General features: G+C 36.4%; 1 protein-coding gene across 1 annotated transcript; it reads left to right on the top strand.

Moving 5' to 3' along the window:
* Positions 1-52: 52 nt before the first annotated feature.
* On the top strand, positions 53-13,828 carry LOC115213885 (mediator of RNA polymerase II transcription subunit 20). The gene is made up of 4 exons (XM_029782856.2): positions 53-351; positions 6,826-6,971; positions 9,248-9,498; positions 13,591-13,828. Exons 1-4 carry the CDS (start codon positions 338-340, stop codon positions 13,798-13,800), a joined length of 621 nt encoding a protein of 206 aa, XP_029638716.1. The 5' UTR covers positions 53-337; the 3' UTR covers positions 13,801-13,828.
* The last annotated feature ends 1,360 nt before the right edge of the window (positions 13,829-15,188 follow it).

Genomic DNA, 15,188 nt, shown 5'->3' with positions numbered 1-15,188 from the left:
CTATTCTTTAAAGAAAACTTAATTTATTATATGCGGAACTTACATAGTCAATAAACATAAGACGTTAAATAAAGACTTACGGCAGTTTCGTTACAAGCATCGACGATTAAATTTTAGATGCAATCTCAATAGCTTTCATAATTTGAATTTAAAATTAAAGAAAGTATAGCTTAAAATATGTTAAAAGTAACATATATATCTTAAATCCTTGTTTTCCTTGCATTTTAATTGTTCAAGGCATTCGAGTAAACATTATCTAAATAATAATTCCCCGAAATTATTTTAATGAACTTCAAATTTTGAACTGTCCCGGTTTACAGTTATCGAAACAAGATACATGGGTGTTGTGTGGTAAGTGCTGTTTGTTTTGCATTAATTTTCTAAGTTTTAATTGCTAAAATTTATATAATTCATTTTGCAATAATTTTAAAATTTGGATGCTAAATATTTATGGAATAAAATTGTTGCACATTGTATATATTGCTTAGTTAATTGTGAACAGGTATTTTTCTCCTTGTGCGCGCGTTTTTGTTGGCTTATAAATAATATCGCAATTAAGACAATTGTTCAAATGTAAGGCGGCGAGCTGGCAGTGGCGCGGTAACCTACAAAATGCATAGCAACATTTCTTCTGGCTTTATGTACAATGCCCAAATGCCGCCGGGATCGATAAAAGAAGTACCAGGTGAGCATTAGGGTCAATGTAATCGACTTCAGCCCCTCCCGAAATTGCTAGTCTTGTGCCAAAATTTGGAACCAATATTCAATTGTTTTACATTCTTGCAAAATGATAATAATTTCAAAATTTGATGCAAGGCCAGCAAGTTTAGGGAAGGGAATGAGTCAATTACATCGACCCAAGTCCTCAACTCCTAGTGATCGATAAAATAAGTCCAAGTACTTATTTTATCGATTGCTATAGGATGAAAGACAAAGTCGACCTCGGCGAAATTTGAACTCAGAACGTGAAGATGGTCGAAATACCACTAAGCATTTTGGCCAGGCGTGCTAATGATTTTGTTGTCCGCCACATAGTAATAGTAATAATGATAATAATAAATTCTGGTTTGTAGGCCACAAGGGCTAACATAAAAAAAAAAAAAACATGCAAGGACAAAGATGACGAAAAGTACAAAGGGTTTTGCGAAAAAGAAAGGTCCCTGTAAACATTAAGAACAGCGAAAAATATAACAAATAAAACTCCCAATAGGGGGAGGCGCTTTGAAAGGGTACATGTGAAAAAACCCATAAAAGCCACTGAAGTCTGGTCAAAAAGGGGTAGAGAGCCCCTTCTCCTTTTATATTACCTTCTTTTTTACAAGTGTAATCTCAGAATTGGTCTGTTCATACTGGCCATTTTCTTCGCATTCACCCACCTTTCAATAAATTTGCTACAAGACAGCACTTCCCTCTCTACTCTCATCTTCCTTTTCAAGTAGAACTTGAAAAAGTTGATGAGGCCTTGGCCAAATAGGAAAGTGTCTGACTTCAGCCCTTTCAAACAGGTCCACCATACCACCTCTTTCGCTACAGCCACTAGACAAAGGAAAATTGCCTTGCACTCCCAGTTAAAGGAGGTCAGCGGTGCAATCTTCACTATGGATTCAGTGACAGTAGCTGTTCGACATAAACCCACAGGTCAGCAATACTGGACGAGTGCGTGCAGAACGGTTTCGTCGTCCTGAGTACACTTTCGGTTGGCAGCACTTCCGTACCGGTAGAGTTTATCTCGAACAGGCAGTGCCCCTCGGTAGCACTGATTATCCTTTCTATTGGAGACAAGGCCTAAAATTTTTTTGGGGAAGAGACTAGTCAATTACATTGATCACAGTGTTCCACTGGTACTTAATTTGGTATTACTTAAGAAGAGTGGACCCGATGCATGCACCACACGCACACATGCTAGTCAGTAGACTAGTCAGCACTATATAAAAAAACCTTCCACATGTATAAATATGTGTAAACTGTAAATCAGAGGGTGGGGGGGATCTCTCTCTTTCTTATTAAACAAACAACCAACTGAATGAATGAAGATAAATCAAATTTTGAAATTGAAATAAAATCTTACTCAAAAATAGTCATTAAGAAAAGTGAAAATAATGAAATAAAATGTTATTTACTAACTCAAAAGTAGTCGTCAATTCAAAAGTGAACCATTCTGAACGATGTTTTAGAATGTTCCGAAAACATTCAGCTCTAGTTTTCCCATATTTTTCCCTCCAAAGAATCTCATCTAGATGGGATTCAATCATATTTGTATCAAACTCCCATCATACTTTTGAATCAGCTTTGGTCAGATATATCTCTCTATCTGATGTGTGTATCTGCACTAGCCAGGTCAACCAAACAGTTGATTTAATTCTTTGGACAAGCTAGTAGTCAGTGTATTCAAAATGATCTATGATATTTTGCCTCACATTCAGAGTTTTGATGCTGTGTATTTGTTTCTCAAGGAGAAGAATGTGTTGAATTGTATAACACCAAAATGCTCTTCTTGTAATAAGGAGATGAGCCTGATAAAATATAAGGAAGGAAAGATTTTTTGATGCCCTACACACAAAGCTGAAAATGACTCCCAAGATTTTATTCTTCTGATGTATTTATGGTCCAGAAAAGTCTCCATAAATATCTCATGTGATGTGGCAGGTCTTTCAGAAGCAACTGTGATACATTGGTATCAATACATGAGAGACATAGCAAGTCACCATCTTGTATGTAATCCCTACCAAGTTGGAGGAGTTGGGCACATCGTCGAAATAGACGAATCTTTGATGTGCAAAAGAAAGTATAATAGAGGCAGAATACCACAGGAGAGGAGGATGGGACAGAGAAGACAAAATAGGATTTTTGGTGTTTGTGAATGATCGTTCCTCTGAAACTCTGCTCCCCCTTATCAAAAAGTATATAAAACCAGGAATGACTATCCATTCTGATTGTTGGAGTGGATACAATGGAATAGCTGAAATTGATATCGAACTACGGTATTCACATTTCAAAGTGAACCATAGAGAAAACTTTGTGGATCCAGTAACTAACATACATACCAACTCAGTTGAATGTTACTGGAAAAATGCAAAAAGTAGATTCAAAAGTTTGATACAAATATGATTGAATCCTATCTAGATGAGTTTCTTTGGAGGGAAAAATATGGGAAAACTGGAGATGAATGTTTTTGGAACGTTCTAAAACATCTTTCAGAATGGTTCACTTTTGAATGACGACTTGATCAACTTTCATAACTAATCTAATCTATATATATAGAAGCTTTGGGTCAAAATTGTGTACACATTTTGCTACGTCAGAGGTTGGCGGCCAGACCAGTGGTCGGATCGAGCTGAAAATTGACACAGGCATAGAAAGCGTGATGAGGCAGAGAGTTGAGTAGGTTAAAACTCGCCATCTGGAAAGATCGGTTGCTATGATGAGAAGAGTGATTTTTTTATCTTTTCAAGGGGGCTCTAAGCCCCTCCAGATTGGCGCGATTGGCATCTAATGCCCAACAGCTTGCGCTTTGGGCTGTTGTGCTTTATAATCATGCATTTTGTTGCGAAATTCAAGCTACTAGGCAAAGATTTTTCGTTGTGAAAAAACAAGTGCTTTTTGCCTTCATTTTCTTTTAAATTTTTTTCTGATCACATTGTAAGCCTTTTCAGGAAAAAAATTACATCTGCATGTAGCCCTTGAAAAGGGCTATAATGCACATTTTTAGTCGATGCAAAATTTTGCTTTTAAGGTTGAAAAAGTTTGAAAATGAAACAAAAATGTTGAATTTTTCCTGGCACGTAATGCTTCAAATGACATCATCGCTGTGAGCTGCAACTTTGCTGCAAAAGCATTATCGATTTTTTTTTTATAGCTGCATAAACTTATTAAGCCACAGCGCTAGCAAGCTGCCGGTGACTAATCTTTTTATAAACGTGAAAGGATTTTGTCTATTTATTTCTGCTGTCCTCTTACGACGGTAATTCAATTGACTAGGAAAACTACGTATACATGATGAATATCCAATACCAAACTATCTTAATCTACGTATTGAAAGTGCATTAAACTTTGGCAAGCTTACCATTACCTATTCTGAGTTACTTGAAAGGTGATGTCCCCTTCCCTCTCTTCTGTTTGTTGATACCTTTTTTTTTTGCCTTTGATACCGTTGTTTCACTTTAAGGATGCTTCTTTACCCATCCATTATGATATTTCGACTACTGTCCATTGTTTCAAATACGTTCTAGTATTGTCATTCTAGCCTTTTTTAAACACTCACATATGGTTCGTCCCAAAGAATCAACCTTTAAATAAGAGTTTTGCTTCCACTAGCAAAAGCTATACGTATCTTTCAGGAAGCTCCATACCAGTTTAACTTTATGCAGCATTCGTTGTTAGTTTATGTGCATGCTATGTGGGAAGATAGAATGAAGGGGCTTTTATAAGCTTTTCTCTCTGAAAAAATAGCTCCCTTTGCATTTGAAAAACATAAACTCGCAGAGGGGAAGTTTCAACATTTTCCTTCAATTTCCTCACACCATTTATGTGGCTGTTTCTGACAAGAAATTTCGCTTTCATGTAAAACAACTATATTTTGTAGTCATTATCTGTAATCTACTCCCAAAACACTTCAGTAGCTCTACTTTACATCGCTTGCAAACTTATATGTTCTATGATCATTAAAAGTGCAATGACCTCCACAATAACCAGCCTTTAATTTGATTTTCCGTTCCTAGGTTAATCGGAAACAGATTGCTGTGCTACACATAAACCTTCTCGGTATTTTCAATTATTTGGTGAAAAAGATACCACGAAAGCAACTTAAACCGTCCAAGGGACGGTTGCGTTTGCTAGTGTATATTATTTCTAACACTGCCATTATTTTTGATTCACCTCCTTGCATTTTGATATTGAATTTTTTTAATATAAAGATTATTCAACTATATAATCATTGATGTCTGCTGTATTTCAGTGTACAAATCTCAGGGATGTGATTTCATCTGCTTGTTGTGGCTGGCAATGGCTATCATGTTCCTTTTTAAAACATTATTACGATAAATAACCAAAGCGAATACATAAAGTGTGTGAGTTTTTATGAAGTGTGTGTGGGGAAAGTCCCTTCCAAACACAATGTGTTTCGAGACACAATCTCTGATAAAGCATTTTGCCAACTTCTATTTTGTGCGTCTTCTTCAATTTTTATCCAACAACTTAAGTTCAGCGATCTCAAAAGGTTGAGCATGTTAGCATTAATTTTCTTCAATTTGTTTTCCCCATTGCATGATTGGAAAAGATTGAGCCACTTCTGAAATTCTTGACATCATTTCCAACTTTTGGACATTTATCACACCTCATTTACACTCCAAAGTTCTATACCTTATTGATAACAGCTTCTTGGCTATGTTCAGGATTGAAAGTTCAAACTTTATGGACATCTTGGATCACATCCAGAAAAGGGTTGAGGAATGTTTTATGTGAAAAAGTTTATTCAATTTTAGATATTGTATAGCACCAGGTCAGCCCTGATTGAGCAAATCTATGATGAAAGGTGTTTAGGCATGATCATCCTGTATTTTACAGTACAGGGTTATTCAAAAAGAATGAACTGATTTCATTATGCAATATTTTAATAAAGCAATAGAAAACTCCAACTAAGTCACAAGTATTTACTCACAATCAACTTTTATTCCCTGTCTTATGAGTGTTCAATGTGGTCACCACCTGCAGCATGGGCAACATAAATGCGATAAGAGAATTCCTCTCAGACGTGTATCAGCATATCACGATCCACTGAGTACTTCTTTGGCTGTCTGGTTGAATGCTTTATCAAAGTTTTTCCATTTCCCTTCTATATCAATATCTTCTGGAATGCTGATATGCATCTGGGAGGAATTCTCTTATTGCATTGATGTTGCCCATGCTGCAAGTGGTTGCCACATCGAACACTTGTAAGACAGGAAATAAAAGTTGATTGTGAGTAAATACTTGTGACTTACCTGGAGTTTCCTATTGTTTTTCCTTATTAAAATATTGCATAATGAAATCGGTTCATTCTTCTTGAATAACCCTGTATAATGAATGCAGGACTACATTATTCTGGATGTACATGTCTCCTTCCCATTTTAGTGCAAATAAATAAGAGAGATGTGTCATTCTTAGCCTTTCATTGGGGACTTTGTTACAGTGCACTGTCTCTTCTCAGGCCTCAAGTGTACTGTCTTCTCTCTCTACCTATTCTACCTCTATTATAATGGACTATCTTCCTTGGAGCTAGCTAGGCTTGTCCCACTTTGATTCAGACATACATGTCCTACTCAACTCTCCTCTTCTCATCACCCTTGATGTTTTCAACCACCAAGAATGCTCACTAATCACTACATCTAGTCTTTTCCATTCTTGCTCATTGTCTCTCTTGCGACCTACAGTGGATCATCTGAAGCACTAGTCCAGAAGGTCTTGTGAAAGCCATGGGTACTGCCCCAACTTCCAGACTCAACAAGATTATTCAAAACATTTTGATTTGGATCCTGTGCAACTTCAAGTTTTGCTGGCCCCTAACAGAGTCTTTCTCCTCAAGTTGGTGGAATAACTAATTCAGCTATTCATGTAACTCCTAATAAGTGTGTTATATAGATGACTTCAATATAACGAAATATAACAATCTGAAATAAATAAATGACTTGAAGCTACAGAAGACAATTACATCTGCTGAAAACTACTGTCTATTACATATTTTTGTCTACATTCTTCATGTTTGTCTTTCATATTTAATATTTATCCCTGACAATGTATTTAGCATGCTACTTTAAATACCCCAAAAAACAATTCTATTATTATTTTCAGTGTATTTTCCTATCCTGTTCCTGAAGGTAAAAGTGCCCAACAAATAGTTGATAGCCTACAAAAACAGGTAGAGTTGTTGGGTGCTGTTAAAGCTGGCAATTTTTATGTTGATTGTGAAACATATCAGTCTACTCTTCCGAATACAAGTAAGTTTCATTTATATTACATTTTATATTGCTTTATGTAATATAAATTCAGTATTTTAATAACTGAGGAAAGTTTTGTGTTAAAAAAAGTTTCAGTTTTAGATATTATTTAGTATCAGGTTAGCCCTAATTGAGTAGATCTATAATGACAGGCATTCAAGCTAGGATCATCTTGTTAATATTTTAAAGTATAACGAATGCAAGACTACATCATTCTGAATATACATGTCCTCTTCCCTTTTTAGTGTCAATAAGCAAGAGAGATGTACTTTGGTATCTGTTTTGAAAGCTATAGATAAAGAATATAGATAAAAAATTAATCTTGAAGTTTCAAATAGAATTAGTTTATGGGCACAGAAAAGGTTGTGAAGAGTTCCCATCACATCAATGTTTCTCCTCTAACTATTATTAACCTGAAAGAATTCATTATGTGCATTGATCCTAATGTTTGCTCAGGGTGCTATACATTTTGAGGAATACTTGATGGATGTTTGTCTTTATTATTGACTCTGGAAAGATGAAAGACAAAGTGAACTCAAAGTGAATATATAGTAAATACTGCAAAACATTTTGTCCACTATAGTTCACTTCTTTATTTAATATATTAATTTCATTAATTCCCACCTAGTTATTCTAATCTTTCTAGGTTACCTGAAAACTTTATAGTTACTATTTTGCCTCAGGTTAATTAATTTGTTAACTTTGCATCCAGTAGTTTTTGTTAACTGTGTGTTGTATTATTGCATATAATCATTCTGTACTCAGTGCTTTCTTTTTTAAATATATGCTGTGCAAAAGTAGGTAACTCTTGGTGAAGTTATTAGATTAGAACGATGTGTTCAAAAGGGTTTACACATTTTGGGTAGAGTCAGTAAAATCTGCATACTTGAATGGTGCTTATCTAATCGATCTCTGAAAGTGGAATTGATATTCAGTGTATAAAAGAGATATTACTAACACCATATACTTTACTGATTCAGCCATCCACTGTATTTAACATTCAGACTTAAGCCTCTAAATCAACTTTATTTTGTAATTATTTTTTTTTTACACTAGATACATACTTGAAAGAGAAGTGGTAGCAGCTGCTTTCTTTGCTGGGCTCCAAGTCTTGTGAGGTTGTTGCATGTTGGAAAAATATAGGGAGGGAGAGAAGGCTACAGTTTTGGGAAAAGAAAGGTTGAACAATGTGTAGTGAGACACAGTAAAGATGAGGGGAGATGGATATGTAAGCAAATACCTTCTTTTATAAAGATGCTAGAATGTTAAGTGTTATCTGGACATTATAAATTGATTAGTGATAAAGGATGAGAAACTCAGAGAGTAACAAGCCGAGTGGTTTATATTGTTGTGTAGCTCCAGTTCAATGATTATTGAGTTGTCTTGGGGGAAATAAGTTGACATTTAAGTAACTACATGCAACAACCACTGCTCCAGGTACACTATGTCTTCACCTAGTTAATGGCATGCTGTATACTTTTATATGCTATAGTTAATCATATGAGGTTTAGAATGGTACTCAACTTCCTAGAAGTAGGAGTTAAATGTTCCTCAACAACATCACATCATCTTAAAAAAATGAAGTACGTACTATTGTGGGTTGTATCAAAGTTGGAATGAAATCTATGAATTTGTTCTTTGGAAGGGGTAGAACCATGAAGTAATGGGTTGAAGTGGTGAAGCATGATCTTCGAACATTGGGCCTCACGGAGGCAATAGCAAGTGACTGAGACCTTTGCTGATACACTGTGCTTAAGAAGATCTGTCAAATCAAGTGAAATCATAGTCATGGCTGATGCCAGTATCACATAACAGGCACCCATGCTGGTGAGCATGTAAAAAGTACCCTTTAAATATTGGGCCTCATAGAGGCAATGACAAGTGAAATCCTAGTTCTGTTCAATGTTGGGGTCACATAACTGGCATCTGTGCTGGTAGTATGTAAAAAGCACCCATTACACTGTTGGAGTGGTTAACATGAGGTGGGGCATCCAGCCATAGAAGCCATGCCAAATCAGATTGGAGTCTGGTGCAGCCCTACAGCTTACCAGTTTCAATCAAACCATCTAACCCATGCTAGCATGGAAAACAGAAGCTAAATGATGATGATTTCTCTTGAGTACACTTGACTTTACACTCGTAAAAAGAAGATATCAATTTCTCGGAAACAATTTCTTGGAGAAATGTAAATTGCATCCTAATGATTGTGGGGGGTAAAATTTTGGATTATATCAGTAGTTAACCTAGTTATTTACAGTGTTGATTTTGTTTTCTAGCTACTCAACGTTTGATTCATATATTACACAACAGTGAACAACCTGCTACATGTTTTGCCATTCTAGACACAGGCAATTGTCTAGTAGCTGACAGTCAGTTTGATGTCCTCATGCAACGATTAAAGGGTTTCTATCAACAAAAGAAAGGATCTAAAATTGAATCTAAAGGTCAAAGATATGAATATGGAGATTTTCTCATCAAAATTGGGACTGTATTAATAGCATCAAGTGTCAAAGGTATCCTTGTAGAGGTAATTAATAATTTTATCATTATTTTTTTCTTCTATTCTTTTACTTGTTTCAGTCATTTGACTATGGACATGCTGGAGCATTGCTTTGAAGGGTTTTAGTCAAACAAATTAACCCCAGGACTTACTTCTTAAGCCTAATACTTATTCTATTGGTCTCTTTTGTTGAACCACTGACTTACGGGGATGTAAGCACACCAATACTGGTTGTCAACAGTGATGGGAGGACAAACACAGACATAAAGACACACACACACACTTTATTAAAAAGCAGCAAAGATATCACAAAAACTGTTACTCAGAGTTTCACATTTCTGTTCGTTGGACAGTTTAGTTTAAAATGGAACAAAATATGGTTATATGCATAAATATACAATTACTTTGATAGATACACATTTGAAAATGGTTTTGTTTTGTTGGTCCTTTCAATCAACAGTCTTTTCAATAACTGGTTGTATGAAATTACAATTACAGTTTAAATCATATAAAAATCGAAGAAAATCTTAAATCAAAAATAGATTATGTAAAAGAAAAAAAGACCTGAATAAATTAAAAGATATATCTATTTTTAAAAAAACCTTCCACAAAGAACTAACATCCTAAAATACATATACATTTAGCAATACATATACATACCGAACAACCTACATATACATATATACACTAAATATACTGGCATTGGTTCAAGGCTATTACATATACAGACAAATATAGGCAAAGCATAGATATGTACAAATGCATATTTATATATCCATGTACACACACATGCACGTGCGTAGTACCTCCTGGTGTGTGCTTATACAGCTTAGTTGTTACAGGCGAGAGAAAGAAAACGAAAAGAAAATCAGAGAATGGTGGGAGAAAGAAAAAGGGAAAGGAAGAAAAAAGAAATAGAAAATTAGAAAGAGAAAGAGAAAAATAGATAGAGATAGAGGGTAAGATGATTTGGAAGTTGGCATTCCTAAAAAGTATCTAACGAATGTTAGATACTTCGTTCAGCTTGCAAATGTGCACATATAAAATGACATGCATATCTACATAAATACAAACATACATACAAATACACACACATATAGACATGCATACAAATAAACATATGTAAATTTATATATATATATATATATATATACTTACTTGTATCTGTGACGGCGTTCACCCAAAGTGGGTTGAGCCGGCTTCTTCTCTGGTCCTAACGGCATCACGAACCATGGTGGCCTACGCTCAATGCAGGCTACTGGTTTTAAATTGATATTAATCAAATTAATATTCGATTTTTCACCCTTATTATTTAAATGTACCCCCCACACACACACATGTATATATACGTGCATACATACATACATATATATATGTATATATATATATATATATATATATATATATATTCACATCAAGATAAATATATACACCATAACGTATATATGGATACAAACATATTATAAAACACTGTCTAGTACAATAAATTAATATAACAGTAGCAGGGTTGGATGCTCTGAGTGTAGCTACTAGAATAAGAATACCCTGGGCGAAGTTCAGAGAGCTCCTACCTCTGCTGGTGACATAGGGCTTCTCGCTCAGAGTAAAAGGTAGACTGCATGATGTCTATGTGTGAACTGCCATGCTACACGGCAGTAAAACATGGGCTGTGACTGCTGAGGATATGCATAAGCTTGCAGGGAATGAAGCTAGTATGTTCCACAGGATGTGTAATGCCAGTGTGCATACATGACAGTGTAAGCTCCCTGAGAGAAAAGCTGGACATAAGAAACATCAGATGTGGTGTGCAAGAGAGACAACTGCACTGGTATGGTCATGTGTTGCATATTGATGAGGACAGCTGTGTGAAAAAGTGTCACACCCTAGCAGAGATAGACCCAGGAAGACCTGGGATGAGGTGATGAAGCACGACCATCGAACGTTGGATCTCACTGAGATGATGACAAGTGACAAAGACCTTTGGAGATATGCTGTGCTTGAGAAGACCAGGCAAACCAAGTGAGACCATAATCGTGGCCTATGCCAGTGCAGCTCACTTAAGAGTACTCTTCAATCATTGGGCAATAAACTGCGCTTGTGAAGACCTGTTGAGGCAAATGAAGTTGTTGTTACGGCTGATGACAGTACCATCTTATTGGCACCCAAGCCGGTGGCATGTAAAAAGACACTATTCGAGTGTGGTCCATGCCAGTGCTGTCTGACTGGTCCCATGCTGGTGGCATGTAAAAAGCACCATTCTAACATAGTCATTGCCACTACTGTCTTACAGGCTCCTGTGCCAGTGGCAAATAAAAAGCACCATTCAAGAATGGTTGTTACCAGTGCCGCCTGACTGCTCCCATGCTAGTGGCACATAAAAAGAACCATTCAAGCATGGTCGATGCCAGTACTGCTTGACTGTCTCTCATGCCGGTGGCACTTAAAAGCACCCACTACACTCTTGAAGTGGTTAGTGTTAGGAAGGGCATCCAGCTGTAGAGACTTTGCCAGATCGGATTGGAGCCTAGTGCAGCCTTCTGGCTTGCCAGCCCTCAGTCAAACTGTCCAACCCATGCCAGCATGGAAAGCGGACGTTAAACGATGAATGATGATAAATATATAAAAAATAAGTAAAAATGAATAAAAAATAAACCTTGGAGAAACTCAAGTTTAAATTTCTAAAACAGTTGAAGGTTTTCTTAAAAGTCGGATGTAAAATATAAAATGTGAAGTCAAAATATGAACTAGCATTGTAATACAAAAATTACTATATATAAGATGTAAAGCTAAATTCAAATGCGAATGTCAAAATTTTCCAAAAGTCAAAAAAGTTTTACTCATGCGCTATTTTATTGGTTGACATTTTGAACCTTGCCGGGTGCCAGCAGGAATTTATGAGCTCATGTCCCTGGTTTAATGCATGTTTATCCTGCAACAGGATAAAGAACTTTTCTGAGAGGCAAAGATTACATTTCATAGGTCTTCTACAAGCTCCATGTTTATATGGTGGTGCTTTTTCCAAAATTGTCCAGCTGATATTGAAAGGATGGGTGTCATTGTCCTTCAGTTGCCAGACATATTTTGCAAGACTTGTTGCTGTCCTATTCTTGGGGTATCGGAAAGAATTTTGGTGGGAATAAAAGCCCCTGTGTAAATTTTATATTTTTGCAAGCCATCTATTGCACTTTAGCTCTATAAACAATTCCTTTTTCAAGACATTTACCCTCTAACGGACAGCAAGTCTTTGCAATTGTAGTTCCTCAGATTAGATTCGGCACTGTGGTTGCTTGTAATAATTTTTGTGTTATGCTGATTAATAAAAGAGGTATGTATATATATATATATATATACATATACACACACACACAATGGGCTTCTTTCAGTTTCCGTCTACCAAATCCACTCACAAGGCTTCGGTCAGCCCAAGGCTATTGTAGAAGGCACATGCTCAAGGTGCCATGCAGTAAGACTGAACCTAGAATCATGTAGTTGGAAGCAAACTTCTTACCACACAGCCACACCTGCATCTGTAAAATAAAATTGTTTCTGTTGTAGGAATATTGGATTTTCATTTGGTAATATTTTGTTTCAAATAGTTAAAATTTTTTCTTTGTAATTCCAACCCTTGTGAGTCAGTGTGGTTGTGGTAGACTGAAACTGAAAGATATCCTTTGTGCACACATATATGCACACACACGCATGCACACGTTTCACAAAGTTGAAGTTCTAGAATTCGATGTAGTGTTTCATTCAGGATCTGAGAGATGGGACTTTTTAAACCTAGTATTTATTCTACTGGCCTCTTTTGTCAAACTGCTAAGTTACTGGGACACCACCACTGGCTATCAAGCAGTGGTGAGGACAAATAGAGAAGACACTAGCCCAAAGTGCCATGTTGTGGGACTGAACCCAGAATCATGTGTTGGGAAACAAACTTCTTACCATAGAGCCATGCTTGTACCTACTAAAGCTGTTTAGGGTTTGTTTTGTATTGTGTTGTACTGTGTGAGAATTAAGTATTTTCTCTAGTTTTTATTGTATATTTTATTGTAACATTGTATTACATTTGTTTGAGAAGTTTTCCTTTTCATTACTATTGTTTCTCTTTTTTTTTATCAGGTGGAATATTATCCATGTGCCATAATCAACGATTGCTGGAATTTAATGAAAGAACTCATTCAAAGCGTAATGGGTAATATTTTAGACAATCCTCCTGCAACTTTAAAGAACAAGTTAACTTCAGAATACAGTCCGTCTGACACTGTGCAGCAATATCTTGAACATTTCAATGTTTTCCGCAAAAATGTCTCCACAAATCAGTCACGATGATCAAATAAAGTTTTTGCTAAATATCTTATTCCTGAAATTTAGGTTCTCTATTTAATATATGAGATATTTACTTTTTTCTGTATGCATGGTATCTGGAAATTGTTAATTTTATGAATGAAAAAAAATTTATCATTTTTATCTTTTATTTAGGGAATTATTTCGATTAAATATTTATTCTGTGATCACTAAATGAGGTTTTTGATATTTTCCTGTGAGGAACAAGAAAATTTTAACATTTCAGAGAGGACTCTAACAAAAGAGTTCCGTCTGAAATGTCAGGCTTCCTCACAGCAAAATAATTTAATATACTTTGATAATTTTTTGTACTAACATATTTGCTGACATAGATCATCACTAGTATCCTTGGATTCTGTTTCATTCTTTGTTGTTGTCGATATGTATTGCATCCAAGAAGTAAGATGGAGAGGAAGTTCTGCTAGGTTCCTCACAGGCAAAGAACACAAGTACAAGATTTTCTGGGCTGGGAACACTGACGGTGTCAGGGCGTGGGTATACTTCTCATTGAAAAATGGGTAGATAAGGTAATTGAGGTAGTCAGATATGCGACAGAATACTTAAGATTAGATTAGTGCTTCATCATGGATTAGCAACCATTATATCGGCCCATGCTCCTCAGCCAGGGCTACCCGATGGACAGAAAGACCGATTCTATGACACCCTACTGCAGACTACCTCGTTGACAAACGACAGGGACCTTCTCTTTGTGGCTAGTGACTTCAAAGGGGATGTTGGACAACATGCTGGGGGCTTCCATGACGTACATGGAGGCTACGGTTATGGTTCCCGCAACGAGGAGGGAACCAGGCTGCTGAGTTCTGTGATGCAAATGATCTTATGGTTTGCAACACTAACTTCAGGAAACCTACCAGCCACGTAGTCACCTACCGATCGGGCTGACATACTAGCCAAATTGACTACATCCTTGCCAGAAAAAGGGAAAGTTGGTTGCTTATAAATGCCAAAACCTTCACAGGTGAAGAATGTACCCTGCAACATAGACTGGTAGTTAGTGACTTTAGGATCAGGACTAAGAGGACAACCAACATGGAGAAGAAGTTTCTGGAAGCTTAAAGATTCTGTGAATGGACAGAGATTTAGGGACATATTACTTGAAGCCTTGGACGAAATAGAAGGGGATATAGCTTTACATGGGGTAGAAGACAACTGGAGGTTTCTAAGGGACAACCTGCTGAGAGCCACTGACCAGATCTGTGGATGGTGCAAAGTCCCCTCTTGACTCAAAATAACGTGGTGGTGGAACAATGTTGTAGACAGGGCTATTAGAGAAAAGAGACAGGCTTGGTAGGACTGGAAGAATGGTGGTAGCAGGAAATTGTATCAGACTGCCAGAAGAGAAGCTAGGAGAC

Source organism: Octopus sinensis, linkage group LG1, assembly GCF_006345805.1.
Source record: "Octopus sinensis linkage group LG1, ASM634580v1, whole genome shotgun sequence".
Lineage (NCBI taxonomy): Eukaryota > Metazoa > Mollusca > Cephalopoda > Octopoda > Octopodidae > Octopus > Octopus sinensis.
Note: the sequence above shows the minus strand (reverse complement) of the source record. Positions and strands in the feature narration are given on the sequence as shown.